Source organism: Corvus brachyrhynchos, unplaced genomic scaffold, assembly GCF_000691975.1.
Source record: "Corvus brachyrhynchos isolate BGI_N302 unplaced genomic scaffold, ASM69197v1 scaffold191, whole genome shotgun sequence".
In the NCBI taxonomy this organism is placed as follows: domain Eukaryota; kingdom Metazoa; phylum Chordata; class Aves; order Passeriformes; family Corvidae; genus Corvus; species Corvus brachyrhynchos.
Window position 1 is genome coordinate 2,952,165 of NW_008236487.1, and position 12,531 is coordinate 2,964,695.

Here is a 12,531-nt window from a genome sequence, read left to right on the forward strand (position 1 = left end):
AGTAAATGTGTTCCCTAACAAACGTCTCGAGGCCCTCGTGAAAGCAGCAGTGCCATCTCGTGGCCCCTTCGAGGAGACCCGAGCTCCGAGGCCATCCTGCGTTCCCTGTCACCCACAGCTGTGCTGGCACACCGGGCTCTGCTCCTGGGCAGGGTCCCCTCGCCGGGCAGCTCACCTGACCTGCCTTGGCATGGGCACACGGGACACCACAGGGCATGTGCAGAGGAAGACCAGCCAGTTCGCTCCGTTTTCCCTGCTGTGCTCCTCAAGAATCTGCCAGGCACAGAGGTTCATACCTTTCCCGGTTGTATCCAGGTTATCCCACTCATGTCTCTTTGGGAGGGGGTTGAGATCTTCGCTGATCGCTGACTTTCACTTTTGGGTCTCCACTCGCCATTAAGTCCTCTCTGGGGCCCTGCACCTTTGAATTTGGCAATGAAGGTGAGCTGGCCAGCTATGCTCCCTCTGCAGAGAATGGAGAGGCCCCTCCCAGAGGGAATCCTCATCTTAAATACCAATTTTAGGAGGAGTTGAGTTATTCTGGAAGTTGCCATCTTCCTGCAGGTCACAGCTGATGAGAGACCCGGCAAGGGAAGGTGGCTGAGTCACAGTCCCTGGGGGTATTTGAAAGACTTGTGGATGTGGTGCTGAGGGACATGGTTTGGTGGTGGGCATGGCAGTGATTGATCTCAGTCTTAAAGGTCTTTTCCAGCCTGAGTAACTCTATGTTGCCGGGGCTACACAGAGAGCCAAGGACTTGCTGGCAGCTCCAGAACAAACAAAACCTTCTAATAGGCTGGAGGGGTTGTGATGGGGCCCTTTCTTCTTCCCTTCCACCGTGGGAACAAAGGTGGTCATAACTTCTCATGCAAAAGTTGTTCTTTGGAAAACTGCAGGTTTTGGACTTTTCCTTCTAGAAAGATGCAAGCTCAGGGAAAATATATTTTTTTTCCTATGGAAAACGTATCAAAATTACTCAGTGTAACAATTGATTATTTCTTTTCAGTTCAGTAGCACAGTGAAGCAACATCTGAGGCTTTCAACTTGAATTTGAATTTCACTTACAAAAGATTGCAAAAAGAAGTGTAATTTTGTTCTGATTTTCTCCCAGGTGAAACGATGGTTTTCATATCTTTCAGCTAGTGCTCAAATGCAGTAGCTTTTACTGACACTTTCCTGCTAGCTTTGTGATATTCTCTTCATGACAGTATCCCTTGGCAGAAGTTTATCACTGGATTTGCCAGTCAGCTGTGTTACATCCTGTCTGTAACATGCTTGCCTTTTTCCTTCAGCACCCGTGGCACCCAAAATTACCTCAGTAGAGTATTACAACCACCTTCTGTATGTCACCTGGACCTATGGAGGAGATGGTCCTGACCTTTCTCATTCCAGGATGCTGCATTGGATGGTCATTGCAGAAGGAAAGAAGAAAATCAAGAAGAGCGTAAGTATCAGTGTATAAGGTGGGTGGTGTTAATTTCTCTGGGATTTTTTTTTTTGGGGCAGGTTTTTGGTTTTGCTCAGTTGATAACTTTGTATTACAAAGTTTTAGCAAGTTTAGTAGAAGCCTGGTTAGTTAGAAGTTACTTCACTGCATGTGCTTCCAAAGAATTGAGCTCTCAAAAGAGCCAGTGGAAAAATTGTTTCTGTGGTGATCCAGTGCAAGTGTTGATAATTTAGATAATTTAAAAAGAGCTTAAAAACTTCTCAGCTTCAGACAATAGAATGTAAAGAGTATTCTTATATACAGATATGGTATTTTCCATTTTTATTTATTAATAAACAGAGTAAACTACTGGCTGAGGTTTTTTTAGTTTGTTCAAGTACTGTCTGTTCCCATTTTCTGACTTCATCCTCATGAATTCTATGTTCTTCATTTTATGTTTGAATACAAGTTCTAGTAATTGTTGGGATGAGGATTTCCCCCAGAATGGTGCACTTAGAAAACTTGCTAGAGGCTAAGGTGCCCTCTTGGTACATACTCTTGAACATTTTGAAAAATGGCTTAGAAAAATAAATCTGAGGGCTGCAATCATGGGTTAAAGTCATTAAAGTCAGTCCCTGGACACAGAGTGAGAAGTGTTGGGAGTAGGGGTGGAGCAGTGCAGGGCAGGATGGTGTAGCCAGCAGTGGAGCTTCATAGAGCCTGTGGCCTGAGACTGACTTTACACCTCCGTTATCTTTCAGTCATCGACAGGGAAAAGGTGCCTGGTCTTTTTCAAGGGAAGGTTTTCCCTTCCACTTAAGGCTTAGTAGAAGCTGAGTTGGAAGTGTATTTTCAGCAGAAGTGCAAATTCATCAGCAGTTTTCGTTTGGATTTATGTGGAGCGTCCTAGCTTTCATTGGATTCCTTGTGGCTGCAAGAGTGTGCCCATCTGGAGCTTGGTGCAGCATGGATCTAATTACTTGATTAGGAGAAGTGATGACCTTTCTGAGCAGCAGGAAATTTTAATTTTTGTCCTACAAATAAAATATTCTATCAATTGAATTTGAAAAAAATTCACAATGATGTCCCTCTTTTCTCTTCATGTTTTCTGTACTGTTATTATTCTTTCAGTAAAAGTGATTTCTCTACCATCCAACTTCACTGAATATGAAAATTGTAGATTAAATAATTATAAAATAAATATTTAATAGAAAAATTAAATAAAAGCAAAATTGAATACATAACTTTAGATTAAATGAAATATTAAAAGTAGAGGGTATCTACAATATAGTATATCTACAAATAAAACTTTAAAGCTTTAGGGATGTCTTTACAAATGTTTGTCCTTATATTCCTTGTAAGACAAAGGAACCCAGAGGTTATTCTTTAGGAAAGTTCTGCAAAAGACTATTTATAGCTGACTTTTACAGTTCTGTTCATATGGATAAATATGGGTACACACTTGCAGGCATCAGGGCATACCTGTTCTCCTAAGCTCTGTTAGTCACCTTCAGAAACTGTTTCCTTTTAAAGTCATACTATATTGTAATCTCATAATATGGTTCATTATGATTGTTATTATGGTTGTTTTTCTTGTGGCATTACTGAAATAAATAGGTAACACTGTCAGACAATGTTAACATTTTCTTCCTGCTCCTTGTGTATTTCCCAAGACTCCACAGAAGCTGCTCAGTTCTTAGAGAAGTGAGGGAAATTTTGTGCAAAGCCCTATTAGTCTTTATTCAGAACTGTCAGTTTCTCTTGTATGTGAAAGCTTCAGCTTCAGAGAATTAAGTGACTACGAAAACCGACATGAGATTCCTGAATGTGGCCTTTATAGATAAGACTCCAAGTGCTCTGAGAAAGGTGTGTTCTGAGTTCTGCATCCTTCTCTGTGACTGGAGAAATGGGGAGATTACTATAAAATAAAAGGGAGGAGTTGTTGTCAGTCTTTTGTAACTCAGCTCAGTTTTGGATCTGATTTTGAACTTGCAGATTATTGAAGTCAGACCCTGAGATCTATTGTCAAGTCAGCAGGTCTCCAAGAGGTGTTAGACGTGCCCAAATGGATTTAATTTTTGAGTTTGTAGGATATATAAAGACTTGCCTACACATGGCTTGTGTGCTCTTCTTTGAGGTGTCTGACCTGTTTTAAATTCCTTTGAAATTGAAATGGACTCGAGTCCAGGGCTTGCTTGGCATTTTGCACGACTTGAAAAATCCAGATGCTCTCAGTGGTGTGAGGGAGATTTTCTTTTTTTCCTTAAATTTTCACTGGTCACATAGAAAGTGCAGCCTAAAATCGTCTTCTTTTTGCATTGTGCTCTTCTGCTTTCATGGTTGTTATCCACGGGAACTGGTTGATCTCACAAGTCTGGAGCATGCAGAAGACATGTGCTGTGATGCACAGGGCTTTCTGTGTGGTGTTTTGAGTGACCAGGTTAATTTTACGAGGCAGTTGTATGGTTTGTGTCATCTTTAAGCTGCTGTCTCTCGATTGTTCAGGTAACACGCAATGTGATGACTGCAGTGCTGAGCCTGCCTCCAGGGGACATTTACAACCTCTCAGTGACTGCTTGTACTGAAAGAGGCAGCAACACTTCCGTGCCCCAACTTGTGAAATTGGGTAAGAAATGCTTGTTTGTAAATTATTGACTCACTCCACTCGTTTGACTGTAAGGTAACTCTGTCAGCAGATGCAGCACCTTCCTTGTTTCAGAGTTATGTACCTGTACCCCATTTCTTTTGCAAAGCTGTAATTTTCACCTCACCTTGCTGTGAAGATTTTCTCATTCCTGGGTGTGAAGATACTCTCCTGAAATGGTTTTGCTCAAGAGGAGCAAGAGTGGCAAAATTGGACTGTAAGTGGAAGTAGGAGAATGGAAATCACTTAGTGCCTTGCTGAGAGAACAACTGAACTTCGTCGTTGCTTCCCTGAGGTCTGGAACACATGTAGGTTTTGAGAATGGCAACTCAGGCTTCACAGATGACCTGTTCAATAAAAAGCAGAACCTTCCCTTCTTCCTTTCTGTTTCTGACAAGCCTATCTCTAGGTGTCTCTGTCACTTGGTCTGCTTTCCTGTCTCACTTCCTCTCTCCCTGGACATCTGCAAAGTCTTCCAACACCAAAAACTTACCCATAAATACGAATTAATGATAACACTCTTTATAGAAACAGTCAGATTCATGAATGTGGAACCCAGCTTCATTTTAAGAGAAGTATGTGTAATATACTCATAGAAACAAAAGAAATCCTTCATGTAAGAGTTTCAAATATAACTTTCTACCTAATATCTTTCTTTACTTGGGAGGGAGACTGGACCACTGCACCATTATACCTTAAGAAATTTTAGTTCTCTTTTGAAAGTATGTGGAATTGTTGAGCCTTAGGTACCCAATACTCTGAATTTCCAAGTGTACCAAACTGCTTTTACGGGCGTTAACTCCACTGAGAAGGTGGATAAGGAAGAGTTGGTAATTTCCAACTGGATTATCCTCTCTACATGAATAATAATCCTTTTGTGAGTCACCGTGAGAGAAGTGAATTTGAAAGACTCTATAATTTCTAATTGGATTAGAGGTCTTGAAACAACCATTGTTGATTTATGTTTCTCGGAACTCTTACTCACATCTCTTAAACAGTGCTGATGCAAACCGTACAGATACAACAGTCTGAAGTTCTTGCAGGTCTTCTTACCAAAGGCAGTGTTTGAAAGATGCAGACAAATTCCATGAATTTGCTTTTCCCTGTGCAGATCATATCCACTGTTTTCCCCATGCCTCGTGTCTGTGCAGTTTTTTTGTGTATTTGTTACCATGTCTGAGTGGGTGAATGTGTGAGGGTGAGTATAACCCCCTGTTGTTACCATTGTCCAAATATTTTAGGGTGCTGTTTCAAAGTATCATCTAGCTTTATCTTCCAGACAGATCCACAAGCCTTATTCATGTTGCACACCCTGCAGCATGGTTGTATCTTCCTGTTCTTTCCTTATGGACAGGCACTCTTATGCAACTTGGGTGGGTATTTTGCCTTTCAGTGACAACAAAGACAAGGTGGAATGAATTCCATTTTGATAAATCCCTTCTAGACTTCTGGGTGTGGGGTTTTTTGTTGGGTTGAGTTTGATTTTTTTTTTCCCTTATGATATTTGAACTTTGAATAGACAAAAGTGGGGATGTTTTGCCAGAGGTTTTCCTTCTCTCTGTTTCTGAGGGGAGCAATGGGAGTTGTAATTAGCAGTAGTGGAAACTGACTCTAAGTGATAGACCTGCCAAATGTTCTTCCCTCCATGATGTTTGCTTCATCCTGGCAACTTTCCACCTGCAGAAAAATCAAGCCATTTGCTGGAGGCAAAAGGAGGATTTGCTTGGGATGCTGCCCAAATGCAAAACTCACATTTTAATTGAGGCAGTTTTTTTACCTGGAGTGGAGAGTGTTTCTGAGTCCAAGAGCAGATATATGGGTGTAATTATGGGAGAGGGACACTTTCCTATGTAGCACTGGGACAATATGCACACTGCAAGCCCCATGACACACGTGAATGTGCCTCAGTCCCTGCCCAGCTCTTTCCATAATTCAATATGGCTTGGGCAGACTCCAACCCCGGAACACAGATCTGATTGTTTCAGGATCAGATACATCTCCAAAATGTCTATAACTACTTGAGCAAGTCCCTTGTGCCAAGGTTCCTGTGACAGCATCTCACACAATGAGAATAACAAATTATTTGTGAAAGGAAAAAAAATAAATCCAAAATGTTCTTGTGCATCTCCCATTGTATGCAGTCTGTCAGAATCCTGAAATCTGGTCATTGTTTGAGAATTACAGCTTTAATTAAACATCCACAGAACAGGAAATCTGAAAACTGTGCAGAACAGCTCAGAAATGTACAACCCAAACTTCACAGTCTCTGAAGGCAAAGCAGAAGAGCCCAGGAGGCCTGAGGTGTGGAAAGCTAGGGATTGCCAGTACCTGTCATGTGAAGTCATCAGGCTGAAAATCAAGTTCAAGCCTTGGTGTTTAAAAAATACTGAGGAGAAAATGTATCTCTCATCTTGACACTATGCCTAGGCTGTTTGCTCCTCTCCTGGTCCCCAAGGTTTCCCCTGCTGTTCTGTGCTTTCCATTCTCCAGGTTGGTTTGGGTGTGGTTACAGTGAGGGGTGACCTCCACAGGCGCCCACAGGCAGGGAGATGGCCCTGGAGGCAGCAGCCAGGGCTCTGGACATGGGGCCAGGGGTGCTGGGTGCAGACCCACATCCATGTTTGACAGGACTCTGATGCCATCACTGCCAGGAGACCCTCCATCTATCCCTGTTGTTACAAGGTTGTTCCCTGCTCAACAGACTCCTGTATTTGTTTGCCCATTGTCAGTTCATCCAGCACAAAAGCAATGAAAATCAAAGTGATAAATTGAGGATCTCTGGAGATCTGGACCTCTGCATTCCTACAGCTCACAGAAGTGAGCACAGCTCCAGTGGCCCTTAAATGTCAGCCAGAGAGGAAGAAAAAAAGACTACAAGTTTTTTTTTTGTACTGGTAATTGGCTAAACATTTCCTCTGCTGCAATTAAATGAACCTAGGCAGCCTTTGCTTGTGGGAAGCTGCTTCTTTATAGTCTCCTGGGCAGGCCTTGTGAAGAAAAGCTTTCTCAGGCCAAATGCATTGCTAAGAGGTGGACAGTCATCTTCTCTGAAAGAGTTTCTGCTAGCATTGTTCTATTAATAGAATCCACTGATCATCCTCAAACAAGGGCTCTGCTGAAAAGGGAAGTGAAGTAATTATCCATCTGTCCAAATAGAGAAGGGTTTAAATAGAGAAGAAAAACCAACACACTTCAGCATCTTCCCATTTTACAGTGGTAGTTTGTCATCATGAGAGGATTTACATTGGTAGACTTTATCTGAAGGAAATGAAAGGTAGAAGGGCAGCAGGCATTGCTTTCAATTCTTTCGTTTTTCTCAGTTGTCTGGAAACTTAAAGATAAGCTTAATGAAAGGAGATTTTTCTCTTACATCAGAACCAGCCCCTCCAAAATCACTGTTTGCTGTCAACAAGACTCAGACCTCGGTGACTCTGCTGTGGGTGGAAGAAGGAGTAGCTGATTTCTTTGAAGTCTACTGCCAGCAGGCTGGATCTGGCCAGGAAACAAAAGTCCAGGTATGTGTCTCTTCTTTGGTGTCCACTCTTCATCTCTGAACCTGAGACTGGGCCTTGTACTGTTCTGGTTTGGTGTCTGCTCCTTGGCATGTGCATGTAAAGCACAATGACATTTTATACCAAATGTGATCAGGTGGTTCAGAACTAAACTTCTAAAAGCTAAACTACTAAAGCTACACTTGAAATACTAAAATATTTCATTGTTTTGCAATATTAAGGTTGACTTTTGTCTTAATGATGAGATTATGTAACTGGCTGGAGAGAAACTGTGTGCATCCAACAGTGTCAGTGTTTGGCTACACGTGGAAATGGCTCTGATAACACTGTGCAAGACCTAACAGGGCACAAAACTAAGGGAATGGCAATGAGCAAGAAGGGAAAAATCATCAGGTAGATTCAAAAGAAATGGGAAAAATAGACATATTTAGATGCCATGAGATCTCTTATACAGTATTATTTCTGGAGTACTTTATTCTGTTAACTGAAGTTCAGTAGGAGCTTCCTTGCTGTTCAAAGAGTACCTTTATGCAAATGTGGCTGCTCCTCATGCATTTTATCTCGGGGTGTTTTCTTCAAGACCCACCTTCTGAGCCTCACAAATGAACTTCCTTTTCTCTCTGTCCAGTCAGGTACCCGTGCTCACAGGCCACTTGAATATAGGAGTATTTAAATTGGTAATGCTGTTCAGTGAAAAACAGAGAGCAGTAGTAGTTTTAATTCCTTGACATTCAATGCTGTACAACATGTGAGGTTTACTTTGTGCTTTAGCTGATGGTATTATGAATCACTCTGATTACATGCCACAAAACATTATTCTCTCATGTGGACTGTGACACATAATGGGGAATCATTCAGAAAGAAGTGAAAAATTACCTACTTAGAACCACTGATTACCACAAAAGACTTGCACACTCTTTAATCCTATGGAAGATCAGTCTGAATTATTTAATATTCTTTTTAAACTGAGACAGACAATGACGAAAGGAAAAAAGAAGTGTTTAAATGCACTTTAATCTCTTGTATAGTTTCAATTCCACATCTAGATCCCTGCTTTTTCACACTGAATAGCAAAGGTCGTGAAGTCATTATCATCACTTACCAGAGATTCAACATCGATGAGATTGGATGAGGAAAGTACCACAGGATTTGCAACTTCAGTTCAGATCTGTTTTTAAGAACATCAGGAAAAGACTGCTTCATTTGGCAGATGCTTCAGTGGGTGTCTCATTTGTTGACGTGAACATCTGGCAGTGGATAATGCACAGAGGTTGTCAGCTCACTCCTCATTAGATTCATCACTCTCCTTTCTGTCTCCATAAAAAACTGGGAAAGGCTCCTTTCTGAACTGTAAAAAGGGATGCTTTCCAAGCAGACTGGTGAAAATTCTTTGTGATTTTCCATGCTAATTACATGAACATTTTTGTCCCTTTTCCTGCATCTTTAAATCAGTGAAATGAAAAGCAACAGCTTTCTGATTTTGAACATCTTGGATTTGAGTTGACTAATTTAAATTTCCCAGAGGGGAAAATGGAAACATCCAACCAAGTCCAATTGCCAAAGTTCGGCTCCTCCTTTCAGCCCAGGCAGTAAAAGTCTCCTCCCTTACACTCATGTGCGTGTGATTTCATCTGCATAATGTACCTCAGAATTGCTCTGCAGCAAGAGCCTAGAATTAGGCCATGACTGACAACAGGCTCCTGCAAATATCCAGTGCTTGGGACTTGTTACAGCATCTTGCATTCCCCATCTGGAATGAGTTCATTCATAAAACTTCTCCATCTTTCCCTTCTAAACCACTGGCTCAGTGTCTGTATTTTTCAACTGTAACCCACCCCTGGTTCTGCTGGACGGTCCAGAAAATCGAGGGCCTTAAGGATCTCTTTTTTTAAGTCAGTGTTGTGACGTGTTGTTCTTGTTGTGTTTGTTTTCTCTTGCTCTATCAGCATTTAAAATCCACAAAAGCGTTCACAAGGGTCATAGTAATTAACACATTGTATAAATATGTTATATAGAGTTTCTGCCAGCTAGAAAAACTGAGGTGTAGGGTGTTTGATCATAATTATTCTCTAGCTTTGTTCTTCACCTTGGCTACTCAGAAGGGCTCAGAGGCCTTCATATCCAGAGGAGCTGCCTCAGGGGCAGAGATGACATGCATTCAGATCAGCATTGTGGTTTCATTCATGGCAGAGATTGTGACTGCCTTGGCTGTTCTTTGAATAGAAATAACTTTGTTTTCCTCCTACCTCTGTGGCTTCGTAACCAGAGCTCACCAGCTGTGCCCACCCCTGGGGGTGTGCTGGAGGTCGCAGTGCTTCCCCCCACCAAGCATGTGCCTGACCAACCCACTATGGGGCACCTGTCCCTCCCTCCCCAAAAGGCTCTGGGGTCCCTGGAGTGCTCTGGGATGTTCCTGCTGCTGTATTCACCCCTGTTCCTCTCCCTTTTCTGCCAGACTATCTGCCTGTTGGGTAGGCCCTGGTTACCTTTCATGTGTTTCCAAATGCTGATTTCTTTCACCAGATCTGATTTTATCTGTCAAATACATGGAACACTGATTTGTGCTCTTGCATTTATGGGAGAGACAAACTCCTGTGTGTTTTTCCCCATGTCTGCAGGAACCTGTCACCGTCTCTTCACATGTCGTCACCATTTCCAGCCTAACCCCTGCCACTTCCTACAACTGCAGTGTGACCACCTTCAGCCACAACAGCCCCAGTATCCCCACTTTCATTGCAGTTTCCACCATGGGTAAGCAACACTTCCCTGCTTTCTTCTTCCTCATCCAGCTGCATCTGGTTCCCCTTGCTTTCTGAAGCTGCACTTCATAATGCTGGCCCCAGGGGTTGTTTGTGTCATGAAAAGGCTGCTGGATGGGATGGGATGGGATGGGATGGGATGGCATGGCATGGCATGGCATGGCATGGGATGGGATGGGGGAGCAGCTTTGGAAGGTCCTTAGGAAAGTCCCCACTAGGGGGTTGACTTGGAAGAGTGTAAAAGAGGGCCTCAGTTCTGTGCTGGGTTTTAGAAATCAGGGACGTAGTTTGTGGTGTCAGTACTAAACATCAGGGTACTGCTTGATGATATTCATGCAGAAGGATGTTTTCTCATCCAAGCCCAAACAAGAGGAAAATCACATTCATAAGCTGTTAAGGTTTTGTGCATTCAGCAAAGAAGTGAGAGAGGAGAGAGGCCTCTGCAGGATCTTCATCATCACAGCCAAAATGCTCCTGATGGAGGATCCCTGGGCATGTCATTTTCCAGAGTAATTAACCAATTTCAACCCAGAATATTACAGTGCCCCAACTTATTATTTTGCTTCTGGGTCAGAAAAAGTACTGATTATTGTTGAAGAACAACTTCAGAGCAGAAATGTGCTTTGGAGATGTAGATGATGAATATCTGTATTTTGTATTGCCTTCACCATTTGCTCTTGTGTTATAAATGTCAGCTAAAACGGAAAAAAATAATAAATCAGAACATGCCAAAGTTTAGCAAAAATTCCAGAGCAAAGTAATTTATTTCCCCAAAGAAGTTCTCTAAGAGCAATAGCTACTCAAACTCTGCCTTTATCTCCTGTGGTAGATTTTTCTCTCTCTAACACTCCAGGCTCTTTGAGATAAGTTTAAAAAAATAGCATTATCACAACTCGGGGGAAAACAAAACAGAACAAAACTGTCAGTACTCCTGAACTGAGTAACTGAGAGTCATTTTCTGTATGCACAGTCACTGAGATGAACCCCAATGTAGTGGTAATCTCCGTGTTGGCCATCCTGAGTATCCTCCTGATTGGGCTGCTGCTGGTGACTCTTGTTGTGCTCAGGAGAAAACACCTACAAATGGCCAGGTAAGTCCAGATTTATGGTAATTACAAAAAAAAATTCAGACAGCAACAAACACATCCTGACCATAGTTTCAGCTGGGAGTGCTTTTGTGTGTGGGTGCTACTTGAGAGGCTTGTGAACAGGATGTCTTCAGAAGAGTTGTTTTGCTGCTTTTGAAGGGTAGCACATCTTCTATCTGCTTTCACTCTTGACCTGACTTAAAAGCCTCAACCTTTGTCTCATTTTGAGCTCTGCAGCATTGAGTCCATAAGGAGTGCAATCACTTATTACAAAAGGGTTGTGTCAGGAACATAAATTACAGTTAGGATCTCGGGCACCTGGGCATGAGCAGGACATCAAGATGCTTTGCAAGTCTTTGATATGGTTTGGAACAGGAGATTTTTCCATATCAACAGATAACATTTTCTAGAGAGTCTCTCTCTCACCATTAGCCAGTCTGCACCAATCATTTGTAACTGAATATTGAAATGCAATTTCCTTTCCTAGGTGATCTTGCCTGCCACAGTTCACTTTAATGTGGGTTGCTATGGCCTGTGTGAGCTGTGGAAGTTTCCCCAAACCCTAGGTATTTGGTTTACCTGCTGGTTTTGAAGGTGTCACAGAGTCTTGGTCCTTTCATAATCTATGTAATATATTTTATATTAATTTACTGTACTAAGTCAAGAAAGGAAATTATTTCATGTGAATAAAAAACTTCTGTAAAACATCATGCACTGAACAACCTAGCAGATGCTGCATTTTGTGTGCTGTGTCTTGGCTATGTATTCCATGCAACAAATGACCATATTACACACATTTCTCAGGTTATCTTTTCAAGAAAACATTACGTGGCTTGTTCCTTTCACATGTAACTGCCTCTGCGAAAATCCCAGCTAAATTAATTCTCTTTCCTGTTTAATTGCTGTGCAGGCAGCCCAAAGCTTTTTCTCTTCATCACTGCTTCTAGCCGCAGAAGATAAACAGCCCAGAAGGAAATTCAAAAAATAAATCCAGTAAGAAGCTGCAAGCAATTGTTTGCTTAAATCAAGGAAATAGTCAAGTCAGTTTATAATTCATAGCCGAAAATAATAGACTTGTCACTACTAGAATGTTATTCAGGAT

At 41.9% G+C, this 12,531-nt stretch overlaps 1 protein-coding gene across 1 annotated transcript in view; it reads left to right on the top strand.

Moving 5' to 3' along the window:
- The window catches only part of PTPRO (protein tyrosine phosphatase, receptor type O), a 62,079-nt gene that overhangs the window by 27,472 nt on the left and 22,076 nt on the right, over positions 1-12,531 (top strand). The window contains exons 10-14 of the mRNA XM_017726273.1: positions 1,293-1,444; positions 3,932-4,052; positions 7,446-7,585; positions 10,201-10,333; positions 11,312-11,432. Of these exons, the coding sequence (XP_017581762.1) occupies positions 1,293-1,444; positions 3,932-4,052; positions 7,446-7,585; positions 10,201-10,333; positions 11,312-11,432 (667 nt within the window). The remainder of the gene's footprint in view (positions 1-1,292; positions 1,445-3,931; positions 4,053-7,445; positions 7,586-10,200; positions 10,334-11,311; positions 11,433-12,531) is intronic.